Genomic DNA, 23629 nt, shown 5'->3' on the forward strand with positions numbered 1-23629 from the left:
TTTGTCCAAATCAAAACATTTACAATAGAAGAAATTCAAGAATTAATTTTTTGTTTGCAAAAAAAGAAATACATATACAAATCTTAATTTTAAAGCATTTTAGATGGTTGTGTATATCAGTGTTTCCCAACCTTTTCTGTCTCATGTAACCCTGAGGCCTCTCTTCAGATTAGGAGAACCCCTCCATCACTTCAATATTTAATAATGTGCATAACATGTTAGTAACAATTTAGTAGGATATCAAAGCCAAAATATTGCTCATTCCATTAATGCCATTTATTGTCAATGGGTGGAAAAGATGTTGGATGATAATGTACAGTGTCTGAAATAGGCTTAAGAATGACTCCGCATGTTGGAAATAGATTCATCAATGTTTCTAAGTACCCCCTGCAATGTGTTCAATTACCCCTAGGGCAGGGGTCAGCAACCTTTACTTTCAAAGGAGCCATTTTGCCTAATCTCACCAGGATTAAAGTTCTTCTGGAGCCGGGAAAAAAAAAAAAAAAGAAAAAAAAAACCTTCTCAATGCAAACAATACAGTGTATAAAATTCTATAAAGTTGAAATAATGTCAAATAATTTTATGAGTTAATGGATTTAATTTCTTGCAACATATCTATTTTCTTCCAGAATAGTCTTTTTGTTAGTTTAGTTAGGGATTTCATTACAACTTAAGGTTAGCCACAGGTGCAAGTTATTGCACAATGTGATTTATTTTTAGGTTAACAAATTGTTTTTATCCTAATTTTATTTGAACTTAATGTCATTATTCATCAATACCCTCTGCAAGAAATAATAATTAATTATTTTATTAAGTTTTTGAAAGCTATCGGGAGCCATTGCTAAAGAGTCAAAGAGCCACATGAGGCTCCAGAGCCGCAGGTTGCAGACCCCTGCCCTAGGGGTACAAATACTTCTGGTTGGGAACCACTGGTGTATGTGATAATAACAAATGTGAACCAACAGCGCCCCCATCTGTTACTATAGAAAAAGTGCAATTTAGACGTGACAGGAGGATTAAATAAAAGCCTATCACAGTAGTTCCCAACCTTTCTGGGTCGTGAACCCATTTTGATATCACAGATTTCTAAAAACCGTAGATAATTTATAAAAAATATTATTATTATTTTTTTCAATTTACATATAAATCTGATGATTTGCTTTTATTGAATAAATTAAATAGATTTATATATATATATATATATATATATATATATATATATATATTGTGCAATAAGATATATTTTGGAGGGGTTAATATAATATATAGATATCATATATATAATGTATACAATACTTCACACTGTATTGAGTTTGACTTTGAATGTCCTTTCTCTAACGTTCACATTGCGCATTCAGTCACCATGGACAGAAATAAAAGTCACCGCTGGTTTGGATAGTTATGTAAAAAGTTATGTACTGTATGTTTGTCTTTAAACGTGTGTTTGTGAAGCTGCGCGGACACGTTTGGAGACAATGTTTTTGAAGTGCGTCACGTCGTTAACCCGCTGGAGCGTCTCCTGTGACGGAGCTGTGCTTGTGTTCAGTCTTCTTTAGTTCTGTCGCTCACAGCTGCCTACGGACCGGCTCATGTTTTACGTCAAGTCCGCCTCCACCCTGACCCGGTCCGGGTTGGAGGTCCACTTCAGGAGGGGTCTGCTCTCCACCCACAGGCTCCGGTCCACCGTCACCTCGACCAGCCCCAGCCCGGCCCGGACCGGGAAGGAGGACCGGGGACACCGCGGAGCTGCTGAGGAGGAAACCGAGAACCCCGCAGCTGATGAAGTCCTGGTGGACTTTGAGAAAACCCAGGAGGTCTACAGGAGCAAAGCCTCTTTAGAGCTGCTCAGGAGTTTAGTGGTGTTTAAACTCTGCTCCTATGACTTCCTGGTTGATAAGAATAAAGAGGTAATTACATTAATGTATAAATCAGACAGCATTGTTCAGGTGACCTTTTGTTTATATGTAATTATGTATGTTTGCTTTATTTATATGTAGCGTTTATTTATTATAGGGTCAATCATATATTTATTATATTCAAACATTCATTTATTATAGGGCCAAACAGGTATTTATTATAGGGTCAAACATATACTTATTATAGGGCCAAACATTTATTTATTATAGCGTCAAACATGTATTTATTATAGAATCAAACATGTATTTATTATAGGGTCAAACATGTATTTATTATAGGGTCAAACATGTATTTATTATAGAATCAAACGTGTATTTATTATAGAATCAAACATGTATTTATTATAGGGTCAAACATGTATTTACTATAGGGTCAAACATTATTATAGAATCAAACATGTATTTATTATAGGGTCAAACATGTATTTATTATAGAATCAAACATGTATTTATTATAGGGCCAAACATATATTTATTATAGGGTCAAACATGTATTTACTATAGGGTCAAACATTATTATAGAATCAAACATGTATTTATTATAGGGTCAAACATGTATTTATTATTAGAAACTAAAACAGATTAGGAAGCTACAACTAGTAATTTGCTGTTGCATATTTAGGTGTAGAGATTAATGCATTGTGTAAAATACAAGAAACTATACAAAAGTTTGGCTAACACTTTACTTGAAGTTTTATACATAAGGCTGACATTACTCTGTCATTATTATGACATGACACATGTCATTAGCATGAATAAGTTGAAGGCTGTCATTAAGTGTCGTTCGTTACCATAACCCTAAGCCCTAACCCCACTAGATCCATCCACCTAACCCAAGAAAGGACAACATAGCTCTAAAGGTGTCATAATTTAGCGAACGACACTTAATGATTTGACAGCGTTCATGACATATTATTCATGCTAATGACAGCGTAATGTCAGCCTTATGTATTAAACTTCAAGTAAAGTGTGACCAAAGTTTGTTTAAAGCTCATACCAATAAACCAATAAGGCTGAAAACTGCAGCTTTAAATACAGTTTTATTAATTAATATTATTGATATTATTATTTTTACATTTTAGACAGTTTGCAGTTATTTGAACTCATTTGTTGCACTCAGCGTGATGTGATGTTCTTAAAAGCCCTGAGATGTTGTTAGAGCCAAAAACCAAACATCAGCCTTATTAGTCTTTGTTAAACTCTTGTTGTTTTGAAGTTCAGATCCACGCTCACTTGTTCAGAGCTCACTTCTCAAATTACAACCTGTTCTTCCAAACATATAAGTGAAACCCCCTGCAGTCAAAGTTATGTAACCCAGCATCAACGTGTATATGTATAGACATGCGTTCTCTTTAGAAGAGCATATTACTATTACTTATAATAATGCAGCAGCAGGGTATCAGAATCAGAATTACTTTAATAATCCCAGGGGGAAACACAAGACCAAGACAATGATTATATTAACACTAGAGTATGTGTTAAATATTAAATAAGGATTATAGATATGAATAATCAGGATTAAATACAAGTCGTTGACTTTCACTGCTATGTTTTGTAATATTGTGTTGCCTATATAAACTTTGGTGGTAAAACATGTTCTATTATATCTGCTTACAAAATCCCGGCTGCAGTCACGTAACATCTATTATAGAAAGAGACTAAGACACATGCCTGACATACACTTACACTGCATGGTTTTTATTAACTCAACTGTTTTATCTCTATAGAGCTGCCAAATTTCAGGAGTCGGCAATATTCATTCCCTATTAGTTTAACTGTATTAAAAAAAAATAATCAATGGATCTTTAGTGTCATTCTTTAAATAAATGAAAAAATGGATTTTGGTTGATAGTTATTAAGGTGATTGTGGGATTAGTTTAAAAAAAAAATGAAGAAGAAGAAAAAAAAAATGTTCCAGAGCAGAGATGGAAAACTTTTTTTCTCAGCGGGGGCCACAAACATGTCTGATCCGAGGGCCACTTTATCAACATTCATGTCAGTAATTAGAATATTGATCAAACAGAGCATTAACACAGGAGAGAACAAAAGGTTTCTGTGTATTTATGTTTTTTTGTGTTTTTTGGAGTCATATCATGAATCTTTGGTTTTCATTGTTCTTTCATTTTGCTTATTTTTGTTGTTTTTTGCGATTTGAGTCATTATGTTTTTGTTTTGTTTTTTTGCGTTTTTGGACTAATTTTTGTGTACTTTTGTAACCGTTTTGTATAAGTCAATTATTTATTTGTAGTTGTCTTGTGTGTTTTGGGTTATTTTACATATTTTTACCATTTTTTTTTTGTATTTTTGCTATTTTTTTCTGTATTTTTACAAATGTGTTTTTTGTTCCTTTTTCTGTATTTTTATTCCAATTTGTTTGTTTTTTTAAGTCATTTTGTGCATTCAATTCAAGGGCCGCACAAAATTAGAATAAGGGCAGCATTTGGCCTCCAGTGGCTTACGTCTGTACTGGACTTCATTAGTTTTGCTAATACATAAGTGACTTCATATACAACAAATATGAAATCATGGCCCTGCTCATTATGTTTTTCAATTTTTTTTTATTTCTGTCTAGATAATGGATCTTGGAAAAAAGGTACTGGGCCAGAAAGCCTTTGACCAGTTCATGAAAATGACATTTTATGGCCAGTTTGTTGCTGGTGAAGACCAGAAGGAAATCAGACCACTGATCCAGAAGAACCTGGCTTTTGGTGTGGGATCTGTGCTGGACTATAGCGTTGAAGAAGACATCAGTGAAGTGGAAGTTGGACAGATTGAGGCAAAGTATGATTTAATTTTTGTACAGTTTTAATGATTTATATTTTACCAGGAGGTCATATTTTTACCGGTTTTTATTTGTTTGTCTGTTATTATTATTATTATTATTATACATCAATTTTATATAGCGCTTTTCTGGGTACTCAAAGTTGCTTTACAATGAAGGGAGCAGTGTTGGGGTCGGTGCCTTGCTCAAGGGTTCCTCGGCAGTGCTTGAGAAGTGCCCTGGCACCTCTCCAGCTACCAGAACAACTTCTGTTCTTTTAGTCCATACTGGGACTTGAACCGGCGACCCTCCGGTTCCAAACCCATGTCCCTACGGACTAAGCAGCAGGATTACGACAAAAGTACTTCAAGGTCCAGTCTTACGCTATTTTTCACCCATCTCCATTTGTTCTAAGAATCCCAACAACATAGTTATTGAGGTTTATTTTCCCAAAATTGCCTTTTTTCTGGAATTTCAGCCCTCTGAAAAGTGACATTCTGAGCAATTCTAAAAACGGGCTGCTTTGTTGTTTTATTGTTTTCAGCCAAAAAAACTGCACATTACAGTAAAACACATGGCTATTTACGTGGCTATTGTGATTGTGAGTCAGAAAAACATTGTTTCATGAAGTAGCAACAGCAGCAAAAGCAGCTGCTTCAAACACTTCCCGGAGCTGCTACGTCACTTACTTGTCATCATCTCCTTTGCTGATTACAGGAATAGTCCATTCGAGGTGATGGTCCACTGTTTTGTCAAACCGCTGCCTCACATTGTCACAAACACGTCAGATCTCAAAGGCAAAACAAGGCGGTATAACAGGTACTAAAAGTTATCCGGGTGCTACCGATGCTGCCCACTGCTCCTCAGGGAGGGGTTAAATGCAGAGAACACATTTTGCGTATGTGGATTTACATATATGACAATAAAGTATAATGTATATTCTATATCAAACCGCAGTGTTTGTTTTAGTTGTGAGGTAGTTTGAGAGGGAGGAGCTCACATTCTTATAGGGTAGGAGGAGCCAGGATTGTTAGGAGGAGGAGTTTCTGGTAGGTGACGTCAGGTTCCCGTGGAAAATCCAACTCGGCCGTCTGGAGCTGACTTTTTACAAAATGTTGAATAACAAGGGAGGGAGGAAACAGAACTTTTTACACTTTGGCCCTCTGAATGAGGCTAAAGGAATGTTTATCACTGTAGCAAAATCATTATAAAGTGATTTTTTCACAATACCGTCCATTATAACACAATTGTGACCAAATTTGAACACAGTTGTGACCAAATTAATTCTTTTCCCTAACCCTTCGTTTCCCTAACCCTAATCCTACCTAACCTCACGAGATCCCTCCACCTAACCTAAAAAATGCCAACATAGCTCCAAAGTTGTCATAATTTAGCAAATGACAGTGACAGCCTTCATGACACCTTATTAATGTTAATGTCAGATAATGACAGCGTAATGTCAGCCTTGTGTATAAAACTTCAAGTGTTACAAAAAATTCTTTCAAGCCTTTAAAGTGTGAATGATCATGGTACCATGAGGATATAACTGCCAATATCTGAAAAAGAGGATATTTGGTACTTGGTGGAGGTTTTTGTTCTCTGAGTGCTCCATTTTTCTGCACTTAACAAAAAATAATAAGTTGAAATACATAGTAAAGATGGAATTAAAAAGTAACGATAAACTAGCAAAATCTTGTTGAGGAAATAAACATTCTCTCCCTACATCCTGATTTGTTAGCATGAACACAGCCTCCTTCATTTGCATTGGCTCGCTCAAAGGAGACTTAACTTAACTTGTCAAGAATTCCGTCACATGAGAAGGCAGGGCAGCAGCCATCTGATCTGTGAGCTGATATAAGCCTGGAAGGCAGTGTTTGTCTTATGCAAGTAACGTTTTCTCTCAGGATAAAAGTGTATTAGGCAATGAGAGGATCACACGTTTACATGTGTCAAAACAAATCCATTTAGCATTAGTAAGTAAAACTCATTAATCCTTTATGCTTTACATTAGGCTTTAACAGGTCATTTAGTAATAACTCTCCATAGACTGTCTTGCCAACACCTTCTATATAAGGTGGTGAAGCTTCTACTTTGACCCTCCTTGAGCTTTTATCTCTGAAGTGTTTTTGGCATTAATGCTTTGATGATTTAAAGCAGGTGTCTTAAAGACAAAGGATATCAAAGAGTGTATTCGACTGAGCCGCGGAAAGGCATTTGTTTGGTGAACACATTTACCTTTAAACTCTAAAGATTAAAGGACAAGGTCTGTTGTGTCAGCCTGATCTGAAAAAAGCAAGGTTTGACAAGCTCTCTGGTAATCTGTCAAGATAGGAACAGCATCACTTCTTTTTCCTCCTCAGAGCTGAGAGAAATTAGAGAGGAACATCCAGGTTTGATGTGTTTATAATCTGATCTTTCTTTTACTGTTTGCATTGCTTATATCAATATAATTATGAAGCCATTAGCCGATGATAATGTGTTATTCTTATAAGGCATTACACGATCAGAATTTTTCGGCCGATCACCAATCAGTGAGTTTAAAAAAAATCATATGAATTCAGGCTGTTTTTTTAGATACCGACCTGATACAGATGCTCGGTCGTGGGGGTTTGGCCTGGGGCTCCTTGGCTCCCGGTGTTGCTGCCAACCTTCGGGCGCGAGGTGACGCCTGAGTTCGCGGAAGTGGTTCTTGTACAAACATTGGTCATGGATGCACTGGCCTTGGGCTGTGGGATGAAACTCGTATTGGGCTTAACCATAGACACATTGATCCCAAATACCTGTTTTAGGTATAAGCACTCACTCCTCCCCTCTGTTCAGGGCCACCACCATTATACTTATTAATATGCACAACTACATCATCACATCTCACTCTCACCTTAAAAGAGTCGACTCTTCCTCACCCCTTCCATTTTCCTACCCTGACTCTCTCTTCACTGTTCCCTTCATCCTCACCTAGGTGTAACACTGCCCTCTCTTTTTATATTCTCCCTTTAATAAAGTGTTTCTTACCTTTCCTTAGGGAGGGCTGGTGATGGCCACAAAACATGCATTGTTGTCTTAAAAAAAAAAAAAAGAGATCTGTAATACCACTCTTGTGCAGTAGGTGGTGGTAAGTTTACACATCTACAGCAAGCACCAAGAATTTAATGATAATGAAAGCTCAAACATCCTGCAATATTTAGCGTTCATAGTTATTGAATATTTCCTTCTGACTTAGATGCTAGATTGAGTTGTGCCACTAAAGGTATGAGAACTGAAATAAAATATGAAAAGAACTCTTAAGCAGAATTTTAATCACGTTAGTCAGAGGTAATGTTTTTTGGTATGATTCTCACTACTAGATTATGATGTACCATCAGCATCTTTAATAAGGATGTCGAAAGTCAATTTTATGCCTCGTAGTTTTTCTGGCTTTCACACTTGGTGAACTTCCCGATGTTTGGCACAATCACTGTTTAGTCATCTGTTTGCTTACATGCTTGTACCAGAGTGGGGGGGGGGGTCACTGCTCCTTTTCTTTTGAGGGCCAGCAGCAAATCTGTGGGCCACTTCAGCACATAAGGGGTCACTAAACATCCTCCGAGGCCAGCGTTCAGATGCCAAAGCGTTCACAGAAAATGGCCTCGCTCCTAAATTGATTCTTAACGCAGCCTGCATTTGTGATATTTCCGGAGCAATTTAACTGTATCATTGTTGTTTTCTCTGCTTCACAGCTCATGTGTATCCTCGACAGACAACAAGAGCGTTAGTAAGCAGCCCCATTTTGTTTCTCATTTGTGGACACAGTATGTGATAAAATTTGATGTAAACTTGTATGAAAACGTGATATTCATCCCTAAGGTGAGGACATGGAAGAAGACAGGGACAGTATGAAAGGAGGGACCAAAGCGTTTACATGTACCAATTCTGAAGAGGCCAAATGTGATCGACATATGGAGACTTTTATCAAGTGCATCAAAGCTTCTGGTGAGTTTTGATAATCTTTAAAACTTCTGGGGATGATAAACCACATTTTTTAAACCATAGCCTACCTGTATTTCATCCAAAAGTGGTTCTTATCCTCTACTGATGCCAGTGTTGCCCCAAAAACAAAGTGCCAAAGTGTCATTACTGGAGCACGACTGAAATCAAAATTTGCTTCTGGCTTCTGGTAGATTGGCAGAGGATCATCTTTGCATTCCTTCTTACACTTTGACATTTGATACTTCATTAATACTAACAGGTGTCATGATAAGTCACAGGTCTCTGGTCGTAATGCTGTGGTTGATCGCTGTGCACATAAACACTGATTATCCACCCGGTAGGATGGAGCTCAACCGACGGTTTCTCTGCCATCAAAATGACTGCGTTGGGACGTCCACAGTTTCTGGTAGGCACTAAAGGGGGGGATTAAAAGGTCAGTGTGATAGTTAAGATGATATTGTAGTGGCAAGGATGACTTTAGAGTGAAACCACTCGTCTTTGTGGTGTTGGGTTGTTGTTTTTTTTCTTTTACAAGCTAAATTTCTCAGAGGTCTTGGTGAAATGGCAAAACTTTTACGCATTCCTGGCTGCACAACAAGGGAAAGATGCCACCTTAAAGAAGAAGTTAGATCTGACACAAATGCAGGTTAGGATTTAACATCTACATTAAACCCCTTAAGTATTTAACTAATGAAGAAATGTGTTGGTAAAGTGAACATTTGTTAATACTTTTCATTTAATTTGTAGGAATGCCTGACCAAGCTGGGTGCTACAGGAGACTACTATGGCTGGTTTACTGGCCAAAAAGAGAAACATGAAGGGTAAGGAAGCATCTCCTCTCACGACTGAATAAAAAGCATTTTTATGATCTTTAGAATTAACTTTTTCATCTCCCATAAAAACTACACACCAGTCTATATCAAATAAAATGACTATATCACTATGTAACAAGCAGATCTTGTTTAAGATGTTCAAACATAAAGTGCTGTTCTAAGAAAAGTCAGAAACATCTTATTCTATGAAATATAACAGTAATGAATAGGGCTGTAGTCAACCAAGGAAATTGTTGGTTGACCAAGACTATAGCACACGTAGCGATTAGTCGACCAAAAAAAAAAAAAAACGGAGAATGAATGAGCATGTGCAGAGGAGAAAGAGAGACAAATATTTTGTTTTGTCTTTGTGAGGTTCCGATTTGCCTTTAAACACAGACCATTTATGATATGAACCTTATTCAAGCTTTGACCAGAACCCGACAAAGCAAAAGTGAAACCTACAAGTCTCACAGACATTAGGTATTTATATCAGTGCCCGACCTCAACCTGACAATTAGAACCTATTTTTTTCCTCATACAAATTACATATTTATGTTTGTTTTAGTGGTAAGCCTGCTTTTATTAATAAACAACTGTTAATGTCAACATCAGATCAGCGCATGGGGAAACAAACGCACGTCAAACACAGGTGTGCAGTGTGTGCCGCCGCGCCAGAGACAGCAGTGGATCTGTTTACATAGTCCACGTATCGATTCCCTCTATGCTCTGATCAAGAATCAGTGACTATACTTTTTTTTTTTTTCAGCCAGCACTCACTCACACAGCGGTTGCTGGACATAGAATCATGTATAGGCATTAAATAAATTATATTTGATATTTAATCCTTATCACCTATATACTGTAAGTTGGCAACCCTAGAAATGAGTGTAAAATGGGTATAGAATAGTGTTTCCCAACCTTTTTATGGATCGTGACCCCATTTTGCCATTTTGATCATGTTTGTTATACTGTATTACAATTACAGATTAGCCAGGATTAGTTGGTACAAGTTTTACCATCTCATATATATATATAAATATTTTTTTTTTTCTTTTACTGAATTTTAGTTTAACTAGATTTACATTTGACAAAGTGAATGTATAGAATACATTTGTTTAATATTGTGTGTTGTTTTAATTGTTGTTTTTTAAAAATTCAAAAATTTATTTTAATTTTTCAGAAATTGCAGCCGACCCCAAGGTTGAAAAACACTGGAATAGAATGAAGTATTGGATCGATCAAAAGGCCCTAAATTCAGTTAAATGGAAATCAAATCGTGGCAGATTTTGTAACATCTGTAAATATTAAACCAGTAAACAATCAATATAGTGTCGTCATTAAACTGGTGATATACAGTACATATCCCTACTATTTGTTTATATAAAATATGGACAGCTATTTAATGCTAACATGTGAATGCTTGACAATCCTTGACCAAATGACATCTTTATTGTTACAGTATTTAAAGTGTAAGCACACCCCCAGGTTTTTGCTGACCTGTCACTCGGGGAAATTTAAAAAAAAAAGCCTTGATTATGGGCGTTGCTCCTAGAGTAATTAAGACACGCCCAGTCACAGCAGCCCCGCCCCTACGGCACTGCACAGTTCCGCGTGGAGCTGTCAATCAATGCTCACTGAGGGCTGTGAGAGGAGGAAATTAAAAAATGCAAAATGTAAATACTTTGCACCAAAATCACTAGCTCTTCACATTTTAGTCAGACAGAGCATTTTAGGTCGAGTCAGCATTAACCTCCATTTTCTCCACTTGCTTCAGACCTTGAGCTTCAACCTAAAAATACAGTGCTTTTTACGTTAATACATTGCATTTATAATGCACTTAACATTAAAATAAATCTCAAAAAAAAGTATTCCTCTTGTCGCTACGTCCTGATTATGGTTGGAACAACCTGTAATTTTACAAATCATCAGGGCTTCAGGCAGCAAAAACCAATTACACAGAACCAAGCAGCTAATTTTAAATATAATAAGTAACTCTTTTGTATATACCTTTTAACAGTCCATACTTTCTACTTGCAGAAAAGCTGAGTGACGTACATGTTTAAAATTCTGTATCTTCACTGGACAAGTGCTTTTATATGTGAAGTTGACATGTTGGGTTGTTTCATTAATACTTTTTTACCCTCTCACAGATGCATTGATGTGCTAGACTGGAACAGCCTCATAGATGAAAGGACAAAAACAGCACATTTGCTTGTTGTTCCTAATGTTGAGGTCAGTAGCACTGGACACCGAAATAAAGCAAAATACACATCAAATTATACACAATACTGGTGACAATATTCTATAAGAAAATATAATAGAATCTTGACATTTTAGAAAAATCTCCTTTAAATGTTTTGAATCCTCATGATTTTATAGAACAAATGTACAGATTTAAATCCCAGACTTTAATAATAATAATAATAATAATAATAATAATAATAATAATAATAATAATAATAATAATAATTACACTCTGAGCTTAGGTAACTTTTATTAAACTGTCATAATTTTTTTCACATCAGGTCTATTCAACAACTTCAGACCTAACAATATTACTTTTTAAAATTTTTTTTTTATGTGTTTATGCCCTTTCTGTCATAAAAACACATTTTTTTCATTAAGAAAAACACACAAAAACAAAAAATACATTAAAAAAAGGTGCAAAATGGAATATTTGGTATGAGTTTATTGCAGCATTGACTAGGTCAATAATTGATAGGAACAATAATTTTCAGAGCTATGCACTCATATATACATATACTGTATATATATTAAAAAAAAACCTACACTCTTTGAGCTTAGGTACCAAAACAGTGCCCTTCAATTAAAGTGTCTTCAAAATGTCATTAATAGATATATTTTTTCACATCAGATATTTTCAACAACTTCAGACCCAACCCTTAATATAAAGTTTTTCCATTTTATTTGTATACATTTTATTATTTTTGGCCCTTTTTGTCATAACAACACACATTCAATGAGAAAAACACAAATTATGCATTTTTTTTCCTTCTAAAAATAAGGTGCATTTTGTATTTTGAAGGTAGCAGATTAGATTTATTAGGTATACATGGGAAAACGACTGTTGTTTGTCAGGATAATAGGATATCCAATATATGTGGTTATAATGGGACCAAATCGCTCCAGAGCACGGTACATTTTATATCTCTTGTTCTATACGTCTTGCAACAAAAGTGATCATGAAATTATGAACATGATATCAAACAAAAACTTAGCTTAGGTTCATACAATTAGTCTTTAAACTAAATCAGATATTGAGAATTAAAAAAAAAAAACTGAATAAGCAGAAGGTCCACGTTTGGTCCCCAAAGGTGGACCGAGGGTTGATAATTATTTTTGTATTAAAGCAGGTACAGTATATAATTGGATATTATTGTTTTTTTAAGTTTAAAAGAAGAAGGTTATTAGTGGCCCTTTTGAAGTTTAAACCTTGTTTACAGTTAGTTTTTTTTTTTCTATTTGAGGCCTTTCAAGATTCTTCTTTGTGTTTTCTGAGTCTTTGAAGTAAACTGCGTCTAAAATGGAGCTTTAAAGGAATTAAATGAAAACGCACACAGGGGTATAATTGTGTGTCCGAGCAGGTTATCTGTTAGATATTTGTTGATCTGGAACTGGGTACAGCCGATTCATGGACAAAGCAGGAAGCGCTAATAGGTGTCTTGCTGTGTGATATTTGGCTCATTAGCATCTCCGGTTGTTTTCTCCCCCTCTCTGGGCTTGTTTTTCCAGTTAGGTGAGTTGGAGCCACTGCTGAAGAGGTTTACACAAGAGGAGGAGGAACAAATGAGGAGAATATTCCAGCGGATGGAGATCTTGGGGATGGTAAAAAAAAAAAAAAAAAAAAATCTAATTAGTCATAAAGCCTGAGCAGCAGCCCACACATGCTCCATAAACAGCTACAGCCATTTGGTTTTAATCTGCAATAAATGCAAATAGGGAATATGGAACCACAAATGGCGTGTATATTGGCAGCGTGGTATGTTTATTGGTCAAACACATGTCAATCTTATCTTTAATAGACCCATCATGCACAGAGAAACAATAATAAATCTGTTTATATATCAATAGTGTTTCAGTTAACTGTTATTTATGAAATGGAATCATTAGGAAAGCAGTGGTTCCCAAACGTTTTTGGGTCATGTCCTCATTTTGATATAACGCTGAATTTCTGGCAACCCCAGAGACATTTTTTTTCTTCTTGAATTCGTTTTTTTAAATCATATTTGTAGCCAGATTAATGCACAAAATGCACCGGCTCAGATATTTTTATACTGAATTTGTTTAATTAGATTTATTTCAGTCACGATCAATTTAGTCAAATAGCTTTATTTAGCATACATTTTAGATTTGGCGGTAAGGCTCTGTTCTGGAACCTCTCTGCGCTTTCCAGCAGCTGTGTGTAAAGCCCGAAGCAAAGGGAGCTCCCATTTGCTTATCCATTCGCTACATGGAGAGGCATAAGCAGAGAGAGCGGTCAGTAGGACCCCCCTCCGGAGCAGAAACGCAGATGTTTAGATGGCAACAAAATACAGTGTTTAATTAAACCAGTTTGATCTCAAGTGAAAACAAGTACATTCAAAATTATTGACCCCAGTTTGCACATCCATGTGTAAATAATATGTAAATTATGTAAGGCACAGACAACATCCAAGCAGTAAGTGACACATAATCAGTCCGTATTGGATCTTTAGTTTACTTCCTGGATTTTGTGAGCAATTTTTATTTAATTTAGGGAAATGTTGTGGAATTATTTTCACAAAAATGTCAGTATTTTGGAAAAATGTAGAGTTCTTTCAACAATTTTAAACCAAAAATGCTTGCCATCATGTGACATTAACATGGGAAAACTGAATTCAACTTTAATTTATGTATTTGAGGGACTGATATATCTAGGACTTTATTAGTTTGTAATTTACACAATGAATACCATTTTCTATATCATATTTACTTTCTCCTGTGCCCAAATTTGGCCCCTTGGCCTTAAGTTTGACACCTAATTTAAACCAAGCAGAGCCTAGGCGCAGGGTGGAGTACACTATGGACAGGAAACACGTGTATTACAGAGCTACCATGCAAAGATAGGCCATTATAGTCCCCTACATGCACATTAAGCAATTATTATACAGTTTGTGATTGTCACAAAAATACATTTCATCTTCCATGTTGCAGCACGCACAAGAGAACGGTGTTCGACTGATGGTTGATGCAGAGCAAACCTATTTCCAACCAGCGATCAGTAGACTCACCCTGGAGATGCAGAGGATCTTTAACACCACGAAGCCCATCATTTTCAACACCTACCAGTGCTACCTGAAGGTAATGTGTCAGGAAATAAATGCCTAATAATCACACCTTTCAATGACGTATTCAATTTCACACTGGCCATGAATTTCCTCCAAATATCAAAGGATATGCCACGTTTGAGATTAATAGTGTGAGAACAGAAAAAAAAAAGATTTTTAGACAACTATGAAAGGTTCCTGGGAACTCGCAGTGCATTCCTTTGTACGATGCATACAGTATATATGGGACTCAAAAGTTGGACACACTAAATTAAATTGTGGTGTCCCAATTTGATATTGGAAATTGGTCTTATATCAGCAAAAAGTCTATTGAACTCTGCTCCAACACTTCTACCCAGCAGCTGACAGAACTAAACACCAACAATAAAAAATAAATAAATAAATAACTAAAGTGAAATTGAATGGTTATTTGGCACTTTAAAATAATATATTGTTTTTATTGATTTTAAGGTTATTTTTCAGGGTCTTCTAATTTATTTTCTATTTATTATATTAAATTGTAGAATTTTCTTATATTTCAGTTAAACTTGTAATTATTTTGCACTTTAATATATATATATATATATATATATATATATATATATATATATATATATATATATATATATATATATATATATATATATTGATATCATTTTTTGGGATCTTTTACTGGTAATGTATTTCTTAATTTATCTTTTTCAGTTGTAGAACGATTATAATTGTATTATTTATTATTATTATTATGTATTTAAGGTAAAATATTATGCAGCTCATTGTTTATTTGTAAATGGCTCAGTTATTCTTATATCTACTGTCGCTGACTATTGTCTGTTTTTAGTAATATTACTTTATTAAGTCTTTTCTAACATTCCACACTACATAATAAGTGATAAAAGTGTGTATAATCAGTGCTGATATTGTATCGGATTGATATTGATATCATATTGGAAGTGAAAAATGTGGACCAGGACACCTCTAAAATTAAGATCTCATGCACACATTTCTCATAGTGTTGTGTGACCCTATCAAAAACAGATTGCTTTTTTTTTTTTAACAGTGATTTAAGCCATTTTACCTCTGTGTAACTGATAAACTACCACTGTTTGAAAGGGGACTTTCATTCTGCATAGGCCGTGCATGTACTGGGCTTTTACAGGTGGTTAAAGATGCATAAGACGACTAAGCGGCTATAATTCCCATTACTTACAGTATGTTACGCTACCTAAAGACTGAAATAAATCTCTCCTTCTGGCAGGATGCTTATGAAAATATAACAAGGGACGTTCAACTCTCGAAACGTGAAGGTTGGTGTTTTGCTGCCAAGCTGGTGCGAGGGGCGTACATGTACCAGGAGAGGGAGAGGGCCGAAGAAATGGGCTACGAGGACCCGATCAACGCCGACTATGAGTCGACTAACAGAATGTACCACAGGTGAGACCCAGAGCTTTTGATTCACTAGTGTATCAGCTGGTGTTGATAAAATGGGCTTCGTTTGTGTGGCAGACAGTGTAGCCCACTCACAGCAGCAGAGAAAACTATTTTAAAAAAGGATGTTTTCAGTTCTTAATGAAGCCCCTTAAACTCACCCCTTTAAATAATTAAAGTTGTAACAATTATAAAATAAACCAAGCAGAACACACAAAGAAGTAAAATTGCCCCTTTTTTGGTCAATTTTCAAGGATTTAGGGCTGTAAAGCATGTAAATGTCATAATTTAGATATAGTTACTTTTGTCGTATCTGGTGCCTTTTTTTTTGTTTTTTTTAGTTTAAACCAAATGTAAATATTTTTCCTGGATGAGAATTTGAGAAGTGACTAGCGGCTAAAGCTAACGAATGACAACTTCAAACTACATAACTCAAACTTATGGTGACAAATTAGAATAGCATGCTCCCCATTTATTATGGAGCCTAAAAATAAGTCAAACATTGTCTTTTCATTTGAAGCATTTCTGCTAAACTGGATACTGTCCTAACTGGAGACAACAGAGTTTAGAACAGCGATTCTCATCTGGTGGGTCGAGACCCAAAAGTGGGTCGCGGAAAGCTGGTCAAAAAAAAAAAGAAATACTTATTGTCTCATGTTGGACTTGTCTTTTATTTTAAAAGAAGTGTTTCTTTTGTCAGACATGCTGTGAAATACATGTCGCACAGGAAAATAAATAGATTTATATTTTTAAAAAGATTACATGTGTTTTCAACAGGCTTTAGAAAGGCTAATTCTGGTAGGTTGAATAAAAAAAAAAAGGAAAAAAAAGTGGGTTGCGATTTCATGACCATGGCAAAATGTGGGGCCCAGGGTGAGACCAGTTGAGAACCCCTGGTTGAGAAAGTTGTTGTAGCTATAGTGATTCATTGTTCATTTACCAATCTAAGAATGATGCCGGTCTTGAGCATGTTGGTGAAGTCCTTAAAGCTGCTACCCCTGCTAGTTTTTTCAAACAATTAGATTAATTAATTCCTATTGTAGGCCTCAGATAAATTAAATAAACATAATTTGCTCAAAAAACAAACAAACAAAAAAAAAGAAATAGGGTAAAAATGACCGCTTGAAAGTTTGCTTTCATCTCCATTTTCACGCATTGCATCGTGGCATATTGAGACGCTGAGACACATGCGTAGTTTTTTTTTTTTTTTTTTTAATTCTGTTATCAAGGACATTAGTGTACTGGAAACAAAAAGGGTGTCAAGCAAATTACTGTCCTCTTTGTCTGGTGAAAAAAAAATCACGGTAATTATAAACTAAAATCACTTCTTTGCATCCATTTATGGGACTCTATGTTTAGGGTGAAGATAAAAACAAAGTTTCAAGCTTTTTTTAAAGTAAATTATGTTTAATTAATTGATCTATGAGATTAGAATTAGAATAATATCAGGTGTTGCAGCTTTAAATAGAGTGAAGCAGTTAGAATTGTCGCTCGCATTGGCCTGAAAAAAAATCATTGCTGCATGAAAAAGTACATCAGCATTCGGTAAAGCTTTCCTCATGTTGTATTCCCATCACTAAAAAAACTCACAAAATCAAATCAAATATTTCTATCTTCTATTGTTTACATCGAATAAATGCAATACGCTCTTTTAAACTTTCATTTTGTTTGGAAAAAAAACACTTTAAATGCCCCCTACTTGAAAGTAGGTGTTTGACTTTTGTTTTCATGTATCGCTATAGTTTGTAACCCACATTTACATAAATCTGGGACTCGTATTCTCCAAAGCACAGCTCGGGGGTTTAATTTATTTGGAAAGCGGAAGTCCAATCCAAATATCTGGTTCTATCATTTTGTGTCAGCAAACCTCTATTTGTTAAGTTTCTCTTTTTACCCCCTCAAGGAAACTGCAGTGCCAATGCCAATTTTATTTCAGACTTTTCACGATTAGGACAGCCCCCACAAAAGCATTTTATTAACCCTCCTGCTTTTTTACCTGTAAGGCATGAATAAAATGTTCCCCCAATCAGTCTTAGTCAGTCCATGTTTAACTACCCTCAAGAAGAATTCATCCCTCACAGCGTGCTGCATGTTTCTGCTCAGCGGGTGAAAAACGAAGCGCTGAGAGAACTCCGGCAAACTTTGCAAAGAATTAATCAAGCACAAATTCATGACCTTCTAGCTGCAAGGCAATTTCGCAAAAACACTGAATCCCTGAATGACGATCACAGATCAAAACACAATGTGTTCGATGTAGATTTTACCCTCCTATTACCCATGTTTATCATTCAAAAAATAATAATTGACTTTTTCTAATTTGATTAAGCATAAAATTATCATGAGGATTTTTCTTTCACGGTGCACAAACACATGTTGCACACATTGGTGTTCCTCTGGGGTCAATTTGACCCCAAGCTGTTTTAGCTGTGTAGAACTTGTCTAATATAATCACTTTATAATGAATAACCCCAAATATGTTACAAAAAGGTGATAAAAACTAGCAAATAAATATGTTTATGAGAAGAAAGGGTGGGGAGAGATCACCAACATCAATCAATATGGTTCATTCTGTGAGTCATGAATGTGCACCCCCAAAATAGTGAAGATTTGGATGAAAGATTTCCAAAGCAAGGCAAATGTATTTGTATAGCACATTTCATGCACAAGGCAATTCCATGTGCTTTACATGACCAAAAATGCAACAGAAAACAGCTTAACATTCAATAAGAACATTAAAATCAGCTGTAAAAACATTTGAATTCAGCAGTAAAAACATTAAATCAACAATAACTAAAAAGTAATGTTTTTGAATCATTCTAAATCATGATATGCTAACTCTAAAACTGAAAGTGTGACCTGATGGTGGCGCTGCAGCAAAGCTCATCACTCGGAGTGTGACGATATCTCGATACGGCGATATATCGTGGTATTTTTTCGCACGATCGGTATCGATTATTTTTATTATTATTATATTTGTTTTTTTCTAAGCCTTTTTTGCTTTTTCACTAAAATGTGCTGGTAGGTCTTCACAGAACTTTTGTCACTGTTTGTTGAAGGAACCAATATATTGTTTACTGGAATTTTGCACTATAATGGTGTCACTGGTAAAAAAGACCCTATTTTTTGTTTACAGAAAGCACAATTGGAGATACTTATTTTTTTACATTGGTATGTTGACACTTATTTACAGAAATGTTGCACTAAAGTAGTGTCACTGTTCATAGGACACTTTTTAAATGTATGTCTTTCAAAGATACAAAATTAACATCGTATTTTTTCACTTCATCTTTTTTTTTTTCTTGTCATGTCATAGATAATCGTAGATTGATTTCTGACCAATATATTGATAATCGCAGTATCGTCATATTGTGAGATAATCGTTATTGTGTCGCGTATCGTATCGTATTGTGAGGTACCCAGAGGTTCCCACCCATAATCATCACCACAAACAATAGGGTTCATACTCTTGTGGTCATCAATGTTGTCAGTAAATTTGAGAAGGTTTTGGATGAAAACTATTCAAGATGAATATAATCTTGTGTAAAAGTTTTTGTTCTGATGGTGGTGCAAGAGAACAGGTCACGGTTTCATTATCAAGGGGTTATTTGAGTATTCAACAAATAAACAAGTCCTCTACACAGAAACTTGGTCAACAAACTTTCTGAAAATCATTATCTTGAGGCAAATATCTCTGGGGTTAGATTGACGCCAAGGGTAAAATGTGTGAGTAATATTTGAGGGTAATAAAAGGGTTAATGTCAGAAATCAATATAAATGAATACTAATTTAAAAGTTTGAGCTGATGGTGGTGCTAAAAAACAGGTCAAGGTTTCATTATCAAAGGGTTATTTATGTATTCAACAACAAAAAAAAAAAACAGTGCCTGACACAAAAACGTGCCCAACAATTTTCTAGGAACTATTTTCTAAAGGCAAATGTCAGATTAACCCGTAGGGTAAAATGTAATATTTTGGGATATTAGGAGGGTTAAATGGAGAGAGAGAAAGTAAAAAAAAATATTATAAAGTATTTTTTTTTTGTTTGAGAGTATTTGATTTCTGCTGAGTTGTTATGTTGTGTATTTAGATGTTTGGACTATGTTCTGGATGAGATCGCTCTGAACAGAAAGGCCAACGTAATGGTCGCTTCTCACAACGAAGACACAATAAAACACACTTTGAAGAGGTAAGGGTTAACATTTTAAGCACAGTATCGACACTAGTTGGACTCAGATTGAGCTCACCCCCCTTTTCTCTCTCTCTCTCTCTCTCTCTCTCTCTCTCAGAATGAATGAGCTACGTGTCTTGCCCAAGGAGAACAAAGTGTACTTTGGTCAACTACTGGGCATGTGTGATCAGATCAGCTTCCCACTGGGTGAGAAAAACACATTTTCGTGGCGCTGTTTATCCCCGGCCCATCTAAAGACAATTTGACAGCATCTGCCACATTAGTATTCCCTCTGTCCTCTCCTGTAGACCTCAGCCGTGTCTGCTAACACCTGTGATCGACACACATGTACACACACCACACACACTGCTAAGGCTGCCAGTGGTGCAAAGGTGGAAGTCAGACTGCAGCCTGTCATATGAACCGAGACACCTCAGTATTGACGAGTAGTCTTTGACAAAGTGACTTTCAGCATGTCTGTCAATCAGAAACAGACACTGTGGTTGTCTATCAAAGTGAAGCTCAAGCTGAAACAGGCTTGACTGCTATTTAGTTGATTGTTTTAAGGATAGAGATGACTGAGGTGTATAGTAATGAAGTAAATGTACTTTGTTACTACACTTAGGTAGTTTTTTTTTGATAAGATGAGGTTTCGTTTATTCAGACTAGGTTTTTCAGGAACTTTTTCTCTTCCCGACATGTTTCGACTGTCAACTGCCAGTCTTCCTCAGAGGAGTTCTGCTGATCGCCTTTAATGGTTCCTTTGAAGTTTCACTTGACTTCCACGTAATAGTTCCAGCGAGTTTCATTTTGTCTTCTTTTTGAATAGTGCTAGTGCAGTGCCCGTAGGAAGTATGCATATATTTAGCACTGTAATATAGGCTAGTATACATCTGCAGCTTGCTGAGAGAGAGTTTGAATGAATCAGTCAATAATGGAACCTATTGTTGAATTAATGAAAAATAGTTAGTATAGTCAATTGCACCTTATCAAAAACTTAACCAACATTAGATATGTTGTGTATTTGTGCTTAAGTTGTGTTAAAAAACTCATATTATTCTGGTTTCTTGTATTTTTTATTCATGCGTTGTCCTGCTTCCTTCCATGGGCATCATCTCCAGGCCAGGCAGGTTTCCCTGTCTTCAAGTACGTCCCCTACGGGCCGGTGAGCGAGGTGATGCCCTACCTGTCTCGGAGAGCGCAGGAGAACCGAGGCTTCATGAAGGGAGCCCAAAGGGAGCGGGAGCTGCTGTGGAAGGAGCTCAAACGCAGACTTGCCTCTGGGGAGCTTCTCTACCAACCGGTGTATTAAAAAAAAAGAAAAGAGTCATTGACAGAATAGAGAGTATGTCAATGTCATGAGGTTTTTTTTTTTTTTTAAACACTTGTTTTGCCTGTGGTTGATGACTGCTACTGCTGTGCCTGGTTTATTTGCCTGCTGTTTTTTCAATTCACAATGTTTTTACATGTCAGTTATTTTGTATTTTCCTGCTGTTGTGGCTATTCTCTGGTTTGCTCTTTTCTTACTAGCCCTCACCACTTAAATCACACTCCTCTGTAAACCTTTTTTTTGTTCAGTTATTCATCTCTGGATCAATAACCATTCCACATTTTCTCTTTAGGACTTCAGTATCTTTTAAAGAGACATCTATTTATTTAAACAATGAACAATAACAAACAATAAGGTCGACTTAAAGGGCAATAAAGTGTTATTCTTTGTGGGTGTTTTTCCTATTGGTATTGCTTCGGTACTGAGGTGGGGTTCACAATATGATACATGATATGGGGTTTATGAAATGAATACAACATTTTCAAGGGCAAAAAAAAAGCAAAAAAATGAATAAAAACTCACAATTGGATAAATAGCTCTGCCATAACTGCAAATAACATTTATTAACAAAACATTAACACAATGAAATGACAAAACACAACCTATAGAAACACAAGGAAAGCAGGAAGTGGCTGCAGAGGGTCAAGCCGAGCAGCAGGTTTTTACTGGTTTTATAATTGTAGCCCCGCCCCCGTAGAGACTTACACCTGAAACCAATGTTCCCAATCAGGCCCTGTGTGGGAGAGAGAGGAGAAGACACACAAACAAACCAAACTATTTGGGCTGTCACACTGAATGTAAAAAATAAAATAAAAACAGATGAAATTAATATCAAGTTTGGTACACCTCAATGAAATATCTCGTTACCAGAGATATTCGATATTAACTTTCTGCCAATATCTGTTTTATATTTAACATGTCTCAAATGGCACATATTGGTTTTTTTTCAATATCATTGGAAGAACCAATACTGATATTATATTTCATGGCAAATATCACCAGATAATATCGGTGGGCTGATAATATTGCCCACTTCTACTTGGGGCATTTTAATATTGCAATAATTGTTTTGTTTGTGTGTAAATGGGCTCATCATTTACATAAATATGTTTTTAGTTGTGGAGCAGTTACATATATTGTTACGTTTACAAATGGACTATCTTAATTTTAAGGACAAATAAACATAAAATACATAATACGTGTCCAGTGTTAATTTTGTTGACTAAAGATTTTTGTCATAGTACATTTTTTTAAAATGACAATAATTAGACTGTGACTAAAAACAAATACATGGGAACAAGAACAATATTAAAATATGTTTGAAGAAGGGAATCAGTCACCTGCCTCACTATTATGTCAAAAATAATGAATAAAGTACCAGAAGCAGCCAAAATTGAAGATCCGAGGCACTCTTGAGGTGTAAAATCCTTTATTCAGCACGGGGATGTCATGTCGACACATTTTAACTCACACTGTCTTCATCCGGACATGATTAAAACAAGTAAAAACAGGTGCTTATGTGCTGTGCGAGAGATCATGTGACCAAAAAGCATCAAAGAACATAAAAAACATACATAAACATGCAAGCATTCAACTATAAAGATAGTGTAGGAGCTATTTTTAACATAGGCATCTATTTCGTAATACTAGAATATTATTTTTATCATAAAAAATATTATATATATCATTGTAGATTAAGTAGATCATCAAGAAGTTCATACTAATATATGTATTATACAATTTGTATATATCATTGTAGATTAAATAACATATCAAATAGTTCCTAATATTACATTTATCATAATTAAAAAAAGCTCATATTTTTCTTAGCTAAAAAAAAAAACTAAACTATAATTTTGGCACATGGGACGAAATTCAATCAGAACATGGATCATTTGGTCTTGCGTATTGATCACATCAAATATGTTGTTAAAACTATC

At 35.6% G+C, this 23629-nt stretch overlaps 1 protein-coding gene across 2 annotated transcripts; it reads left to right on the plus strand.

Moving 5' to 3' along the window:
- The first annotated feature begins 1401 nt into the window (after window positions 1–1401).
- On the plus strand, window positions 1402–22080 carry prodhb (proline dehydrogenase (oxidase) 1b). Of its 2 annotated transcripts, none has more exons than XM_028458193.1 (14): window positions 1402–1907; window positions 4489–4697; window positions 8394–8428; window positions 8521–8646; window positions 8903–9049; window positions 9192–9289; window positions 9391–9464; window positions 11609–11690; window positions 13212–13304; window positions 14652–14798; window positions 16023–16198; window positions 20279–20377; window positions 20478–20566; window positions 21481–22080. In XM_028458193.1, the coding sequence occupies exons 1-14, from the start codon at window positions 1590–1592 to the stop codon at window positions 21669–21671; spliced, it is 1884 nt and encodes a 627-aa protein (XP_028313994.1). In that variant the 5' UTR covers window positions 1402–1589; the 3' UTR covers window positions 21672–22080. The 2 variants fall into 2 exon arrangements, with proteins under 2 accessions (XP_028313994.1, XP_028313995.1); XM_028458194.1 differs by having other exon boundaries at window positions 1405–1907; window positions 8985–9049; window positions 9179–9289.
- The last annotated feature ends 1549 nt before the right edge of the window (window positions 22081–23629 follow it).

Source organism: Gouania willdenowi, chromosome 9, assembly GCF_900634775.1.
Source record: "Gouania willdenowi chromosome 9, fGouWil2.1, whole genome shotgun sequence".
NCBI classification, from domain to species: Eukaryota; Metazoa; Chordata; class Actinopteri; order Blenniiformes; family Gobiesocidae; genus Gouania; species Gouania willdenowi.

Coding starts and splice junctions, on each gene's coding strand:
- prodhb (XM_028458193.1), top strand. CDS start 1,590: ATGTTTTACGTCAAGTCCGCCTCCACCCTGACCCGGTCCGGGTTGGAG. Junction 8,429..8,520: donor GACAGACAACAAGAGCGTTA/GTAAGCAGCCCC, acceptor TTCATCCCTAAG/GTGAGGACATGGAAGAAGAC. Junction 14,799..16,022: donor CCTACCAGTGCTACCTGAAG/GTAATGTGTCAG, acceptor TCCTTCTGGCAG/GATGCTTATGAAAATATAAC.